The sequence below is a fragment of the Cryptomeria japonica genome, chromosome 10, assembly GCF_030272615.1.
Source record: "Cryptomeria japonica chromosome 10, Sugi_1.0, whole genome shotgun sequence".
In the NCBI taxonomy this organism is placed as follows: Eukaryota; Viridiplantae; Streptophyta; class Pinopsida; order Cupressales; family Cupressaceae; genus Cryptomeria; species Cryptomeria japonica.
Genome location: NC_081414.1, coordinates 270,647,645 through 270,665,024, shown reverse-complemented (window position 1 = coordinate 270,665,024; position 17,380 = coordinate 270,647,645). Strand labels below are relative to the sequence as shown.

The 17,380-nt window shown below is 35.0% G+C and overlaps 1 protein-coding gene across 2 annotated transcripts in view; it reads left to right on the top strand.

Moving 5' to 3' along the window:
• The first annotated feature begins 246 nt into the window (after positions 1 to 246).
• The window catches only part of LOC131039131 (uncharacterized), a 52,946-nt gene continuing 35,812 nt past the window's right edge, over positions 247 to 17,380 (top strand). Inside the window, exons 1-5 of one of the 2 annotated variants that reach the window (XM_057971788.2) lie at positions 247 to 661; positions 10,541 to 10,692; positions 11,618 to 11,689; positions 11,919 to 11,999; positions 12,143 to 12,172. In XM_057971788.2, coding sequence (XP_057827771.1) covers positions 493 to 661; positions 10,541 to 10,692; positions 11,618 to 11,689; positions 11,919 to 11,999; positions 12,143 to 12,172 — 504 coding nt within the window. In that variant the 5' untranslated portion in view covers positions 247 to 492. The remainder of the gene's footprint in view (positions 662 to 10,540; positions 10,693 to 11,617; positions 11,690 to 11,918; positions 12,000 to 12,142; positions 12,173 to 17,380) is intronic. The other variant, XM_057971786.2, reaches the window with a different exon arrangement.

Below are 17,380 nucleotides of genomic sequence, written 5' to 3'. Positions count from 1 at the left end.
ACTTCATGTTAGACAAACTTCATAGGAACACGTGGCACATCACATCCCCATCGAAACAAGAAACGGTGTTAGTCAACATACGTTGAACTTACGATTGTGCTTTTGTTAGCCTCATGTTAAGACAAACTTGGGATCTTCCGGAGTAAACTCTTAACATCAAAATTTTAAGATCGTCCCTATAATTTTTGCGAATTGGATCTTTGGAATCTGGATACGCGATACAAAGAATCTTGGAAGCCGGGTGTTTCAAAAATAAAATTAAGAACGAGAATATGCCTCGCCTATCAATAATGATAAGCTATTAATTCCTTTTTAGCTCATGTGACTAGTTTATTAATATAAAGTTTAGTAGAGCGTGACTTCAGCCTCATCTCCTCTTTTTCTTTTTCATGATCTGTCTTCGCTGCGCCTCTTGACCACTGCGTCATTTGTTCCTTCATCCATATTCTAGACAAGCTTTTCATATTCTTCCTGGGATTGTAAAAGAGAGCAATGGCAATGGCCGCTGCAATGAAAGATTCACTTGTTTGTAATCGGATAATTTCAATAAAACATTCAGCGGATGGAGAGTCCTCAGGCGTTAAAATGCCCAAGGTTTCCTACTCCTTGGGAGGATACAAGAGAATAAGGCACAGGAACATCGTGTTTGCTGCTTCAGCAAGTATTAATTTTAAGCCCCTGCTAAACATTTAGCGTTCTTCACTTTTATCATAATTTCATCCACAATATTGTATTTATCTGTTTTTCTCGTTGATTTACCATAGAAAATCGCATTTTGCCTTCTTCAAAGAAAGTGGGTATGCGAATTTGTCAATGCAATTCGTATTTCTGTAGAGTTAGTTGAAGATAAGTTGTGTAAAGAGCCATGATTACAGTCCATAGTTTCAGAGAAGTGTGGGAACTGCTTTTGGGGTTTTCATTGAATTTTGTTTCTGTGTGATTATTTTCTATACATTTCATGTTTATTGCTTTTCTGTCTTTATATGCTATTGGTCAGAGGAGACACCTTTTCTGTTATTGTATCTCAAACGTGGTCTAGATTGGTTATAGATAGGTTAGCAACTTAGTAACTTTTTTCACTTTGATTAGGTGCTATCAATGTTTGTTTTTGAACATACACTGAAAACAGGCTTTTTCAAGCTTGGCGGAAAAAAATAGACCAAAAGTGGCCAGCATGCTCTAAGTTGATTGTAAAAACTCTCTTTTTTTGGAAAAAATTCCTTCCCACGGTTGCCTTTCTGTAATTTTCAAATATCATATTTTTTTCTTCTTCTGTCAAATTAGCAAGTCACTAGTTAGGGTATCTCCACTAAGAGTTGGATGCAGAGTTTTACCCATTTTTAACACTTAAAATGTCGCCCAGAGATTTTGATCTTGCGCCACGCTATGAAATCTCTGATGATTTGCCACTTAAGATCATCCATTTGATCGTGTCAAATGCTTCTTTAAACTTAGGAAGCTGAATAAATAGCGTGTTGATGCTTCTATTTAGTTAAAAAATTTCTTTATAGACAACTGCAACAACTCGGGCAGACGTCACATTACTTGCCTTTAGGTCAGTTGCAAATATTCATCTGCATTTATGGGTAGCTTGACCGTTGAACTTACCTAATTGACAAATAAATGAGGAAAAAAAAACCCTCTATACTGAGATAGAACTCAGCCTCCTGCTTCTAAACACATCGAATTATTATGTATAGTTTGTTAATCTTGTCGCAACCTTTGAATTAATGATTGTCTCGTCAATTTTTGTGGCAACCAAGGTGGGACCTTCCTCCCAAAATCTTGCACAAATTCAAATTTGTGTGTACTTTTGTTCAGCGTCATATTGTATGCTATAATATTTTTTTTTATTCAATTAGCTGACAAGAAGGACAAAACTAACGTGTTAAGGGAAAATATGTTATTGAGGTTTTTTTACTGTTATTGTTTCTTATTTTGAAAAAAGGATAAAAATAGACTGTCTATCGAATTCCTATAAAATTCTAACAAAGATAATCAACCAAAGGAGGAGATCAAAGAAAAACTTCTTCAGAAATTGCTCTACTCACAGAAGAACGAATACAAGAAAAGTTAGAAAACATTTCTTTTAGCGTATCCTTCACTTAAGTAAGGATGGAAGCTGCAACTTACGTTCTTACCATTATCCAAGAGATGCGTTAGTGAATCACATTTAAACTTACCATTAATTAATGCTTCTTAATTAACTTTTCGAGTATATTACTACAGAGATATAACTTCTAGTTTTCTACCTTTTCTTTTAGATGGAGGTTTTAGTTGTTTAGCTTTTTCTCAAAAATAGTTACCATTGTAGTTGAATCATTTTCTTCAAAGTTAAGGGATTCTCTTTTATTTGAACATGACCATAGCAGAAGCCCAAATTCCCTAAAAAAGACTTGTTTTGTTTCTAGCATATCACAATTTTCCTCCTTGCGTTGCATATTTTCTCTTAATGGATTCTCCATATGGCTCAACCAACAATTGTTTCATATCCTGAGGTATTTCCTTTTTTTGTAAATTTTCTTTCGAAGGATCTTCTTTTGCTTCCTTCCATTTGAAGGGTGTCAACTAATTTTTGTGATTTTGACAGGTGAATTGCCAACTTTTTCTATTTTTATGGTCTTTATATTCAATCTGATAATAGTTATTGTTAATTCTTGAACTTGAAGTTTTCTTTTCCTTTTGAATTTTATTGCAAGAGTATTGTGGTCACAGCAAAATGAAAGAGAGGGTGAGAACAATAGTTAAAAGTTTAAATTTCTATCCTGATCTCAACTTTGAATTCTATTGTCACAATCACAAATAATTATACAAATGTATGCCATAGGTGGTTGATGGATTTACAATAGTAAATGCTATGATTCAAGCAAAACAAGGCAGATTGCCATAAATCTTAAAGGTTGCAATATCACTAATGTGCAGCTCAATTGGATGGTTATAAATGGGATTTTCAGAAGCAAAATGAGACCACACAAAATGCTGTGTCGTTATTGACACAAAACATCTTTTAGGGCTATATGCCCTCATAAAAAGGTCTTGATTTGACACTATACAAACAATCAAAATGAGACCACACAAGATGCTTGCTTTGACACTTTATAAACAATCAAATCTTTGCAGATTACTTGGAAGTTTGGGGAACCTCTTTAATGAAAATGTCTTGAAAATGATTTTACATGGTTTCAAATAAATGTTGTTGAGGATTATATTCTATGAACTGTACATTAGATGGTCTGGGCAACAGGACAAACTGAGAGGGGTTGGACAAAAGAGTGGAATCTGCAGCAATAGGGACTAGATGTTTAGCTTGGAATTATATAAAACCTGCATAGAAGGTGGTTAGTTATTTTGCCAGTGAGGGATCTATTGATTCTATTGAAAATTTATGGTGGATTGATAAAAATAGTATTTAGAATAGTCTATTTATAATGTTTGAGTCTAGGGATTCTGAATGCCTTCAATGTTTTGGTTGGTTAGATAGAGTAAAACCGATGAAAATGATCAAAGTCAACCTGCAATGGAGAAGGTTGTTATTTTCTAGAGTCTTATGGTGACATTGCATGAGAGACATCAAGTACACTACTTAGCCATGAATACACAGATGGCATGAAGGCAAAAACACTTTGTGAAGTTGAAGATGTAGATACTACTATGATCAAAGGAGCACAAAAACACTACACAAGTGACTTGTAGTACACCACTAAATGTGCATGGTGTTCTACATAATTACCAGTATTTCACAAATACTGATTGATTGAAAATGTAGAAGGTTTCTCTACTGCTCCACTGAAACCAAAGAAGCATTGGCATAACCATGTGATCATACCACCCTTAATGCTGACAAGGAAAAGGAATTGACTGATCAATTGAAGTGTGCCACGTGTGCAAGAGAATATAGAAGCAACATCAGGTCCGATATGATATACTAGAAACCATAGTTACAAGACTCTGCGAGTCCTGAGCTGGGTCCATACTCTGCGAGTCCCGAGCCGAGTCGACTTTGCAGAGTCCAGATGACGCTGGACTCGGACTTGGCCTAGTCTGGTCGAGTCTGTTGGACTCGGCAGACTCGCCAAGTCCTGAGGGTAAGAGTCTGTCGCACAGAAGATTTTAGAGCTAATTTTTAGCCATGGAAATTTTATTTTCAATTCTTAACATGTGTTATAGATGACGTTATCAGATCATGAGCTGTATCCAATGTCCAATCCAGATAGTTATTGAATATGGAGGATGGCATATCTTGACTCTTGAGTGAGGATATTGTATCTGCCAACATAGAAAGTCTCTAAATGGATGGGACAAAATTAGTATTACAATATGTAATCTACTGAATGCTATCTTGTGGAAGTAAAATGTCAATCAAAAATTGCAAGATTTCAGTGCTACACATCTGGAAAAGAATGTCTTGAATTCAAATTTGAAGATGCATAACTTGTAGCCCAATCAATCTTTTCCAGTAGCAGCATAGTTAGGTAAGGTATAAACAGTAGAATAAACACAGAATTGAGATATGATATCCTAAATCTAATACATGCAAAAAGTTTCAATATCTCATTCATGTGCACCTGATTAATTCTGGTAAGCATTGTATTAGGCATGCATGAACCCCATTGGTGCATGAGGGCAAATCAGAATTTACAAAGAGTCATGAATAAGGGATTTGGTGTCATTTTACACTTTCTGTTTGAAAATTGTGTTGGTTGATTTCAGAGATTGAACCTGTGAAGAAGTTGTCATCTGCACATGATTGTCTTCAATCAACCTTGTGTAGTCTATACATAGATCTAGTAATTTTTATTCTATTTGATGAGATTATTATGTCTTTAAGATTTGATGCATGAAACAAGTTTTAAATCCTTAAAAATCTTTGAATTTCTTGGGTTTTTCAATTTGCCGAGTCTTGGCCGAGTTTTTGTACCGAGTCTAGGCGCCGAGTCCAAGTTTGAGTCAAAAATCAGCTTGCCAAGTCCAAGCCGAGTTCGAGTCTTGTAACACTGCTAGAAACACTAAAAAGGGCATGCACAAACCAAGTCACACATGCATGAGGCAAGAATCTCTAGGATTCGTTATTTTCATGGAGGGACACTCACTTAACAAGGGTGTGATGGCAAAACCCAAGGCACTATACAATCCCACATGGCACTACATAACCCTCCATGGCACTTTATAACCTAGTGCAAGTACAAAAGAGGCACAATAGATGTGCAAAATTCTCCCCTAGGAACACAAATCAGTTTTTGCTCATTATATGAGTGCATTTATAGACATATGTACTTTTTTTCATTTCTTACCTAGGTTGTCAAAAGGACGATTGCAATTTATGTTATGAGGTGAACAAAGAAGACATAGAGCTAGCATACCTTACAAACCTCAAAAAATAACAAAAAGCTTAAAGATTAAACCCTCCATCTTTCAAGAAATAAATTACCAATGGTTATACAATGATGTGGCACTTTATATTAGTGCATTACAATTTTTACAAGTTGGATTTGATGACATATGTTTACAAATACTTTAAAAGAGGCATATTTTGAAATCAAAAGGGCGCATATTTTGAAATCATATTTCTAAAATACATTCATAAAAAAATAACTACACTGCTGCATAGTGCTCAAAAAATTAGGTAGGTAAAAATAATGGGATCTGTAAAGGAGTACATACTATTAGAATATTTAATTATATTTTAGTCACCTATATTTAGTTTCTTGTTTAATGGTCATTTAGCTTTTTAGTTAATTAGCTTTTAAGCTTTATTTAGCATTTAGCTTTTTCTTTTTAATTAATTAGCTTTTAAGCTTTATTTAGCATTTAGCTTTTTCTTTTTAGTTAATTAGCTTTTAAGCTTTATTTAGCATTTAGCTTTTTAGTTAATTAGCTTTCAAGCTTTATTTAGTATTTAGCTTTTTCTTTTTAGTTAATTAGCTTTTAAGCTTTATTTGGCATTTAGCTTTTTAGTTAATTAGCTTTCAAGCTTTTTTTAGCATTTAGCTTTTTTCTTTTTAGTTAATTAGCTTTTAAGCTTAATTTAGCTTTTAGCTTTTTAATCTTTTACTTTAATGTTATGTTCTAATTATAGAACATCGTCTTGTAACCTCTATATATACATGTGTATATTGTTCAATGTAATCATCCGATTATTGAATCATTCATTCAATTTATTTTTCATGGTATTAGAGTGGGTCGATGGGATTCTTTAAAGTTTGGCGAATTTTTTAATAAAAATTCATGGCCTTCTTTCTGGAATATTTTCCAGATTTTTTTTTATTGTTTTTTTATAAAAAAATGATTTTGCTTTTTTGAAGGCTTTTTGAAGGTTTTGAAGGTTTTTGGTTCGTGGGAGAATTTCTTTGTGCTGGGTAGCAGTTCATGTTTTTTTTAGCGTTCTGGGGATTTTCGGGTCTGCAACCTGGAGTTTTTTTTGCAGGTTGAAAATTTTCCTAGGGTTTTTGCAATTTTCGACTAGGGGTTTGACCCTTCAGTTTAAGTCGAAATTTTATTTTGCTTGCAGATTCTTGGTGGGTTTTTCAAGACCTCAATTGAGTCATCGTCAGATTTTTCTGGGTGCATCGTTTTTCGTGCCTCTATTTTTGGGTTGTCGGATCTGTATTCTGATTTTAGATTCTTGGTGGGTTTTTCGAGAGCTTTTTTGGGTTGATCTCATATTTTTTGGTTGCCTCATTTTCCGTGCCTCAAATTTTGTGCCAGTGAATTTGCCTTGGAATTTGTGCCAGAATTCTCCTCCAAGGTTTCAGATTTCTTTGTGCAGCTGCTTCTATTCTGATTTTTGAATCAGATTCTTCTGTCTCATGCTTTCACTAGGTTGACCTCGTTCAACCTCCATTTTTGTGATGGCATCTTTGACTAACATCATGTTGGAACATAGACAGAAGTTCAACAACTGTCACAACACCTGGAAACAGTGCATGTTCACGATATCTGAATATCGTTGCCTTGATCAGATTGATTTAGGCCAGACCTCGTCTTACAGGTCCTAGGGTTTTCATGATTTTTTCCTGAAAAATTGTCTGTCGGTTTTCTGATTTTTTCCACAAAAAATCATGGGAGGGTTTTCACGATTTTTTCCTCAAAAATTGTTCGCAGGTTTATAATTTTCCCTTAAAAATTATCTCATCTGTAATCTGCGATATTCACGTAAGATTTTAATTATCTGGGTTTTATCGTTTTTTTCCACAAAAACGATGATTTGTAACCTCAGATTTCTTGGTTTTTCAATTTTCTCCTCAAAATCGTAAATTCTCTTTTCGAGGGTTCCTGTTTCAAGGTTTGACGTTTTTTTCCTCAAAATTGTGCTTTGTTGCAGTTAGTTTGGGCCGCACCTGCCAGGGTGAACATCTGCAACCGTGGTATCTTGCAGTTAGTTTTGGAGTTGGTACTCTTTTGCAAAAAGGTTTGCTGATTTTTTCCTCAAAATCATTGTTTCAGGCTTCAGTAATTCGTGTGTGCCAGATCTCTAATTCGCGTGTGAAGGCTACATTAGCTTGGATGGCTTTTGGTATTCTTGGCCATTAACACTTTTCAGATCCAGAAGAGTCTCCACCGCCACAGAGTGTTCTTTTCATTTGTGATCAAAAGACTTGCCGTGTCTTTTGTAGGGTAGTTAGTAGATAGAATGACCATTAAGGGAGGGTATTAGAATATTTAATTATATTTTAGTCACCTATATTTAGTTCCTTGTTTAATGGTCATTTAGCTTTTTAGTTAATTAGCTTTTAAGCTTTATTTAGCATTTAGCTTTTTCTTTTTAATTAATTAGCTTTTAAGCTTTATTTAGCATTTAGCTTTTTCTTTTTAGTTAATTAGCTTTTAAGCTTTATTTAGCATTTAACTTTTTAGTTAATTAGCTTTCAAGCTTTATTTAGCATTTAGCTTTTTCTTTTTAGTTAATTAGCTTTTAGCTCTTTAATCTTTTACTTTAATGTTATGTTCTAATTATAGAACATCGTCTTGTAACTTCTATATATACATGTGTATATCGTTCAATGTAATCATCCGATTATTGAATCATTCATTCAATTTATTTTTCACATACGTGCCCAAACAAGCCCTTTGAAGCTCCAAAAATGGGAACTATGCAACCTTTGATAATCTATGAATTTAAAAAAAAATTGTATATCAAATTGAAAATCACCAGATAGAGCATGAAAAATTACCTTGAATAAAAATAATTTCACTAGAAAACGTGTTTGGATGAGAAAAATACAGGTCTTTGAAGTTATCTGCATAAAATGAAAATGCAATTGGTGAGGGGTCTCTCTCTGGTGGCTGCTGGGTGGCTCCACCAGCTGAGGTGGCATTTGAGTGGGGCTAAGGTGGTCAGGGGTATGTTTTTTGTTTTATTAATTTAAAAATAAAATAAAAATTATAATACTTTTTTTTGTATTTAGAAAAACATTAAAAAAATGAAAAATGACGTGGGATTAACACCCACTACGCAGCTCCCAAAGGGGTTGTGGGGGTGGTACCCTCCCATGCCCCTCTTAAAAGAGGCGGTGGGGGTTGTAATTTTAGAACTATGTTGGCCCATCATTTCTTTTGGCAACAACCATTTTCTGTTAAAATTTGGCAGCCAAATTTTTTCAATGGTCAAGAATGCTTTCAAGCCATGTCCTCCTTCCTTCTTGCTTTTAATAATGTGCTCCCATTTGAACAAGTGGTAGTTTCTTTCGCTGTCCTGTCTGCCCCCTTTCCATATGAATTTCCTATAGGGGCACATAGAATACTCATTTGATAAATGGGGAGGGTAACTAAAACAGTGTTTATGAGCAGGACCAGCAGGTGGTGTCAGCCAGCAATTTGACCAATTGCTGAGTCTAATTTCATTTTATCAAGAATTTTCTTCCAAACCTGTGTATCGAGTTTAATGAAAGAGATATGCACCCCAAGATGAGTGAAGGTTTGAGCATTACTAACCTTAAAACCAAGAGTTCTAGAATTTTTTTCAGCTTATCTTTGAAGAGAGTGGGAGAAGTAGATTACTGATTTTTTTTTTTGATCGGTAATTGGCCGAAGCCTGAATAGCTTTTGACTGGAGCTATGAACCAATGGGGACACAGTAGGGGGCCCCATCCCCATTACATATCTTTGAATTATTATTATTATTATTATGTTTGATTAGATTGACCCCAAGACCTTCCCCATCCTATGGAAGGCCAAGAGTCACAGCTTAGAATTCCACTTCAGATGTCCCTATTGGGAATTGAACTTGGGTCCCAGTGTTTTAACCAGTTAAGCTCAACCCCTTGGACAAGTAGATTACTGATTTTATTGTTTGTAGCTTTGGAGAATTACTTTAGAGTGCTGACAAATCTTCTGCAATCTGAGGAGAGGCCCTCCCTAATAATAGCATGTCATCTGCAAATTGAGAGTGACTGATTTCATTTTCACCATTAAAATTGATTAACTTTGTGATAACTTTATAGGATGTATTCCAGAGCTAATTAGTTCTGTATCTCTCTATACGTGCAGCTTGGGCTTCTTTTGGCATCAAGGCCAGCAAAGAAGAATTAATCTCTCCATGTAACTTGTCCTGCTGTAAAAAATCTCTCCATGTAACTTGTGCAATTGTATGTCAACATTCTCAAAGTGAAATCTGGGTGTAAAATGTGTGGATTTTCATAAGCTAACCCTATTCTATAATTTGTTTAACAGAAATGCATCTTGTAGTGTAAAAGGAAATGAATAATTATATCAATCTGACTGTTGGTGGTAACATTGGCACATGTGCCTCAACAGGCAAGGATTCAACCATCTTTTTTGAAATACTTGAAACTTTAACCAGCTCCCGTAGACGAGACGAAAGTTCCTCAGACCTTAATTGAATTTTCCCATTCTAAACCTAGATAATTAAATTCCATCTACACTTTTGTGATGCCATGTCAATGCTGTGTAAATGGAATGCTACTATGGTTATGATTCTTGACAAATTATTTCCCCCTCTTAGGCAGCCTACAAAATGGTAGAGAAGGTGCTCAGGCAAACATAATGGGAGAAAGGGATCCCAAAAGTATCTTGGGACTTTACAAAGTGATAATGGGAAATCTTGACCCAAGGGTTCAGGGAGTTGCCCCTGTTAAAAATAAATTAGTAAGAGTAGTGGAGGGGGATGAATCATGGGAGGTTTCATTCTGTCATCGGATCCAAGCTGTGTGGTTTATTCAGGGCATTATGGCACTTTTAGATTTGTGACAATATTGGTAATGCAAAGGCTTTAGCATTTCATGGTTTCAGATTCTGTGGTCATCTATACTTTTGATTCTTTGCCATGGTAATGATACATTGCTACTGTGATATTTTAGCATTTTTCTCTATTTTCTGTCCAAACTGGATACTGGTGACTAAGATTAGATATTTTCTGGTTCCCTCATTTGTTTTTCTTTGGAATCAGTTTGTTCCTAGATGTTGATTAATGTATTCTTTTTCTAGAGATAGACCACACAAGAAATTGGTGTTTTTGGCATTTGGGAATATTTTGTTGCTTCTATATATACTGAAGTAAATTTTAACTTCTATTGTCATTTAGCAAATCAGCCAGTATTACAAGACAGCTTGAAGCGTGCTGTTGCAAAGAAAGCTATGGAACTTATCAAACCTGGAATGGTGGTTGGTCTTGGGACTGGTAGCACAGCATCAATGGCAATTGAAGAATTAGGCAAGCTTATTCAACAAGGAAAGGTAGAATGTAATCATTTATGAATTTTTTATTCAATTTTAATGAATTGTATGGCTGGGATATTTTTCATATGCTGTCAATATTAAAAGATGTGGGAAGACAAAATTTACTGTCTAAATTTCTATGATAATATTAAACATACAAATTGTTTTAAATTCATGCATGATAGATGATAGAGTAGAGGAATGCAAGTACATGACAGATTATTGCAGACATGAATTTAGTAACTGCAATGAGATTCTTATCTAGCATAAGCAACAAGAAAAATATATTTGATATTTCATTTTGCATCTATATCTAAAGAATCATATTCGCATGAGACGGCATTTTCTATCTTAGGGCATACTTCATTGCAGATTCTTTACAGTTGCTCCAAAGTTCCTGATGTATATATATCATTGCCACCAATAGGATATGAGGTGGATGCTTTTAAATCATATCAAATCATACTTCCAGCTAAAGAAGTGCTGTTTGGAAACTAATTGCCATTGACACTATATATCGAATGCCAGTTTGCATTTGGTCTACCCTGAAATATGGGATCTCCTATTCATTGCTATAAAAATCCCAGTTCAGAAATATAAGCTACAGTTGTCAAATTATAAACATATATTCTAAAAAATTCTCGGTGCTTCAATATCTTTCCAATGCTTTAGATATGGTGAATGAATTATAATAGGGTTCATTGCACCCAGTTTTTGTCCTTTTAATTTAGGGATGCATAGCTAATGCAGGTTGACATTTATGTACGAGTAATTTACTTTATTTATTTGTTTGCTTATATTAAAGTTTTTGTATGTATTTCCTATTAGAATTTGGGACAGTATAAGTTAGTTTATTTATAGTATGCACATTATAATAGTGTAAATATTTTGACTATACATCAAATAACAAATTCATCTAAACTTGTATCACTATCTGGTTCAGTTGAAGAATGTTATTGGAGTAGGAGCGACCTATCAATCACGGGTTCTTGCTCGACAATTCGGTGTGAAAACAGTACGTCGAATTCTCATCTATCTCCAAATTGCCTTTTCTTAAGGGAATTTTTACTTAACTTATTTTATCCCTTTTAGTTCTCTTGTGTTATGGAACTTGTCTAGTTATTATTATATTCCAATTGGAGTACACATGGTATTTATACTCTTCAAATTTCCAATTATGTTTGTAGCTTTCTATTTTGTGCAGTATTTTTTCACTCTAAATGATACTACTCCGTGGATAACAGGTAGACTTAAATGATGTCAATCATATTGATATAGCATTGGATGGAGCAGATGAAGTGGATTCTTCCATGAATGTTCTTAAGGTAGTTACTTAAAGTGCTAAGTACATATATTAATGCATTTATTATTTTATTCTTATGGATGGTGCGATTATTCTTACATTACATTCCAAATTTCCCGCTTTATTAGTTGTGCATGGAAATTGACTCTGAAGTTGCCTGGACAGGGTGGAGGAGCTGCTCATACAATGGGCAAGGTAAATCAGACCCATAATTAATCTTTTAGAGTAGATTATGCATATGTATTCTGGAAGTAGTCATTAATGATATTTACTTTAATGTTGTAAATGGGGCATTGTTTTTAGTGCAATAGACGTGTATGCAATTTTGATATGAATCGAATCTTGAGATGTGCTTACCTTGCTTATGCAATATTTGTTGCACTCAAATTAGTGGTTCTCATGAGCTAGATTTCAATTTGTGGAACTACACAATCTCTAAATCATTTTCACTCAAGGAACTGGAAAAACCTGAAGGTCTGTTTTTTGTGAAAGGAAAAATATTATTAAATGATGCAAATTTTGTAAATAAAAAGTCAAATTGGACATGCTAACAAGCTAGATTATCCTGAATGTATTAGATGTCCTCTAACTCAATGATAAATTATTAAATAATGCTGTCTAGGAGAGTGAATTGACTCTTTCAAATCCCAATTTTTAGGTAATCTTTTATTGCAAAGATGGATCCATCATTGAAAATGAGCTGTAATGACTTGAAATATTCCTAACATCAGCTAAGGCACAAAACATGAAGGCTTTGTGAAGCTTTTTTATATTCAGTAATTATCGAAGGAAAGTAATTTGCAACTGACACTAGCACCAGCTTGCTGGTTTTTCTGTGTAAATATATTCAATGAAGGCACAAAGATAAAGTATTCTTCTTTAAATTAAGCTTCAGGGATTAAAATCAAAGCATGCAATTGTCATGCCCCTCACCATGGTGGCATTTTATACACAAAGGAAGTATTAAAAAATTACAAGCGGCCGACTGAGTTTATCCAGGCTAGCCAACCTGTTGATATTTAAAACAAATTTGACCCAATTTCGTACAGGGCCGACTTCCCTTGAATGAAGACTAAGGGTGCATATATAAGAGGTAAGGGTGTGATTATCTGTGGGCATCATAAAAAACGAAGAATAAGCTGCGATTACAGAAAACTAGGGCAGCAATCTATGTGAAACTAATATGCAGATTAAAATAGGTTTAAAAGTAGCGATAGTACGTAAGAAGGTGATCAATTCTCATCATGACAGTAATACGAAAGACGTGGCATTGAAGTTGATATAAATCAATAACAGCAATCTCAATAGTCAATGATAAAATGGAGTCAAATTTAATGTTTATTACAAATAAAGATCTCTGTAAATCGTCCCATCAAGTGAGAGCTGGAAAGTAACACACAACAAATAACTTAATGAGATAATGTTGCAAAGGATTGTCTAATTAATATACAGAGTTAAAAAAGGTAGCAATTAGGATGCATAATGCAGTGGTTAGGGAGAACTTCAGGGTAGCAATTAAAGGAAAAGAAAAGATGCGATTAACCATAGAGGAATGTGTTAACAAAAGGGTGTGTCTTTTCAAATGGATATCACTTTTCAAAAAGATACATCTCTTCATATGAAAGCATTAAGATATAAAGGATAGAAGAACATTTGGCAAGTGGAAGGAAGGAAGGAGGAAGAATCATTAAGCATTCAATCTAGTCAGAGTTTGCATACTCAGAATGTATATATTAATCAGCATCATCTAATCAGTCAAGTAAGATCAGATCAAAGCATATTCAGTAAACAAATACGATTACCAAGGAAGATTGAAGCATTCAGCATAAGAGCGCATAAGTCTAGGATTGGCTCATAGAAGTTGAAGAACATATACACCAAAGGAATTTATCTTCTACTCAGACATAATACAATAGACTGATATTATATCAGATCTGCCTTCCTCAGCACTTTCCTTCTAACAATCAATTGTGGTATGTATATACATGTTGCTTATGCATAATAGATAATGCTTAAGCGTATGTTCATATGATAGAATAAAGATATGCTTGATTGTCTGAAACCCATCTTGTAGGAAGGGCCCAGGGTGTAAGAGGTGGGTTATAAGAGGGTTATGTAAGTAGGCCGCCCTAGAGGTGACCATATGATTGGCTTTTAGGAATAAGAGGGCACTTACATAGAAGAGCCAAGAAACCTCTCTTACGACTTCCACCCAACTCTGCAAGATGGCACTTGTCTTTAGGTGGATGAGACATTGATAGAGAAAGCAGGTACAAGCAGCCCACTAACTAAGCAAAGAGGGCTCTGGCAGACATCCACTCTTGGGCTTATTGTAGAAATGGCTTTGGGCAGACCTATCATGTTTCTTCCTCCAAACCTTATTGTGCTTGTATGATATTATTGGTAATATATGAATATGATGTGATCTTGTCTAACCTTAATAATTGGAAGTTTGAATATATGTGTCTGTGTGTCTGTTCCTTATGGTTATGATTGCAGGATTCAACTCCAGGATCACATTATTTAAAGAGATATTCTTTTGCTTCTGCAGTATGAGAATGCATTTACGTCTTGAATCTGTATCTCCACTTCCAGACTTCTGACCTAGTTTTGTCATGAACACATTTTCATTGTGAAATTTGTTTTGAAGGATTAGAACATAACATATTTTTCAACAGATATCAGATTGCTTGACTCTTTTTTATTCTTAACAAAGGAGGGAATCAAGAACTTGCAAGTGAATTTTGAGTTACGGACAATGTCTTTTGAGATCTTGTCTTAACCTATAAAAATAAGAAATTGGTTCCTAGCAATCTGAAATTCTAAGACATGTGGAAAGGATTTCTGTTTAAAACTACAGAATCTTCATAGAAAATTACATACCATCTTCCTGTCTAAACTGCAGGAGTAGCAACTATTCTGATCGAAAGAAGTAATCATGTTTTTATTTTTCAAACCAGGAAAATAGTTGGACCTATGATGATATATGTCTAAATCTCTGATAATTGAGAGAAAATGTTGGTCTATCCTTACTGACTTGCCTGAATCTGGAGCCACCTGAACATTGAAGGATGCTGCTGTTGGTGAAGTCTTGGGAAACCAAAGTTGTTCCTTTCTATTGTTGGATTGATTTCTTTAATAAATTTCTTCTTGAGAAATTATATTTCCTGTCAGATCTTGTATGTGCCACAATTTGGACCCATTTTCCAAAAGAGATTGTTATGTTTGGACCCATTTTCCAATGTACTTGTTGCACAGCATCTACAAAGAAGAGCCAATTGAACGTTTATACCATACTCATTGTTTTATGCACACAAATATGATCACAATAAGGATGCAAAAATTGCAACTGTTTACTATAATACATCATTTGAATCTATTATTGAAAGCTGGTTAGTGTTGCCTGCTCAAGAGTGATTCAAAAAATGCATCTTACCATATAATAGCTTAATGCTTTTCCATTTACACGTCACATTTTTAAACATGATTTATATCTACAAATAATTCTTTTCAACTTTTATCTTTAATTGTTAAAACGAGGGAACTATTGGGGCCCTCACTCTTGCAAAAGCATAAGTTTTCTAGATACAAAGTGGTATACCCAATTACATGGGGCAAATATATAATCATCCTAAAATAGGAAAAATCATAATTCTATAAGCTTTTGGTATTGAAAAATGAAAAATCTTTTACAAAAACTGTTACTGCAATTGCCATACAAGAACTTTAAGTAGGAGTGTAACTATAACTGGGTTCCATAACACAAAATTGGGATTCTTAAAAATTGTAAATCTAAAAGCTACCTACAACTGTTACCTGGCTTGCATTAAAAGATAAAACTACACATAGTCATCCCCTTGGTTTATGGATTAACCCATCCAGTAACAAGACCTGTCACATAACACAAAACAACAGGCACTGGATGGACACTGCATAGGCATGATACTTCTTTCAATCATTCTATAACACATTCTTCACAGGAGGGCTAGAAGAAGAGGGTCTACAGGTACTTGCGTTGAGTTTGAGAGGTTCTCGTTGTCATAGGCTCTGAAGACTTTGCCTCATCTTCTCCTTTTAACTATATGTTGCCATCCCATGTAAACTATACTTCCACTAACAAGATCTGTTGTATAACACAAAACAACAGGCACTGGATGGACACCACATAGGCATGATACTTCTTTCAACCAATCTATAACACATTCTTCACAATAGGGGGCTAGAAGAAGAGGGGTTAGGGCTACTTGCATTGAGTTTGAGAGGTTCTCGGTGTCACAGGCTCTGAAGACTTCGCCTCATCTTCTCTTTTCAACTATATGCTGCCACCCCATGTAAATTACACTTCCAGTTCAACCTGAGTACTTCAAAAAACAGCTGTAAAACCCTCCTCTGTGTAATGCCCCCACTTTCTCAGTGACTTGACAGAGTTGGAGATTCACCTGTTACCCATCTCCACAGGTGAAGTTCTGTGTTTGGAGATGAGTTGGTTAGCCAGCCAAAGGGGACCAAGACTTTGTCAATTTTATGACTTTGGTGGACTAATAAACTTTATAATATAAAGTTATAAAAAGGACACTTTTTCTAAAAATAGAAAAAGTTAGGTTATAAGTTGTTTTAAAATGACTTTATATGCACCTCTTGGCTCATATTCCTAAGGAACATATTATTAAAAGGTGGCCCCACTTTTAATGATGAGCTGACCCCTCTATTGGACGTACCTTTATGAGAACCTAAGATTCCATTGGAATCTTCTAGATGCAAGAGGAAGTTCGAATTAGGTTTGGGAGGCATCAGGAAGCTTGTATGTGCAAATCTGGGCATTATGTTTTTGGAGATTTTTTATTATTTTGCTCTGCAATTTGCTGCCATAGCAGGTACAGCAGGTTTGGAGACCAAATTGGAGACGAAATCCTTCAATTTTGGGCATGTTGGACGAAACCCCAGCCATTTCTATCAAGTCAGCACTCAGGGAAACCTTCAAACCAGGTCTAGAGGACCATTTTCAGAGGGTATGTGTGATTATTCTGCAATTTCAGAGGCTAATACTCAGATCTGGGCGGTTTGTTGGCACTTTCCAGCAGATTTGTAGCATTTTTTGGTCAGCCGTACCCTTCCTAGGGCAGCCGTACCATCCTTAGCTGCCTGGAGATTCAAATAAATAATTGGGAGGGTCTTTGAAGCAGTAATTGTTGGTAAAATCATTGTCAGGGCATAGCTAAGATAATTTGGCAATCAATTTGGACAAATCTCAGCACATTTGAAAGCAATCAGCTAATTAGAAGGGTTTTGGAAGCAATTTGGGTGGAGTCTCCTGGCAAGTTTTTGGAATAAGCTTCAGATCTCCTGTCTGATCATCAATTTGTTTTAGATAATTATTATTATGGTGAATAAACCTCATTGGAG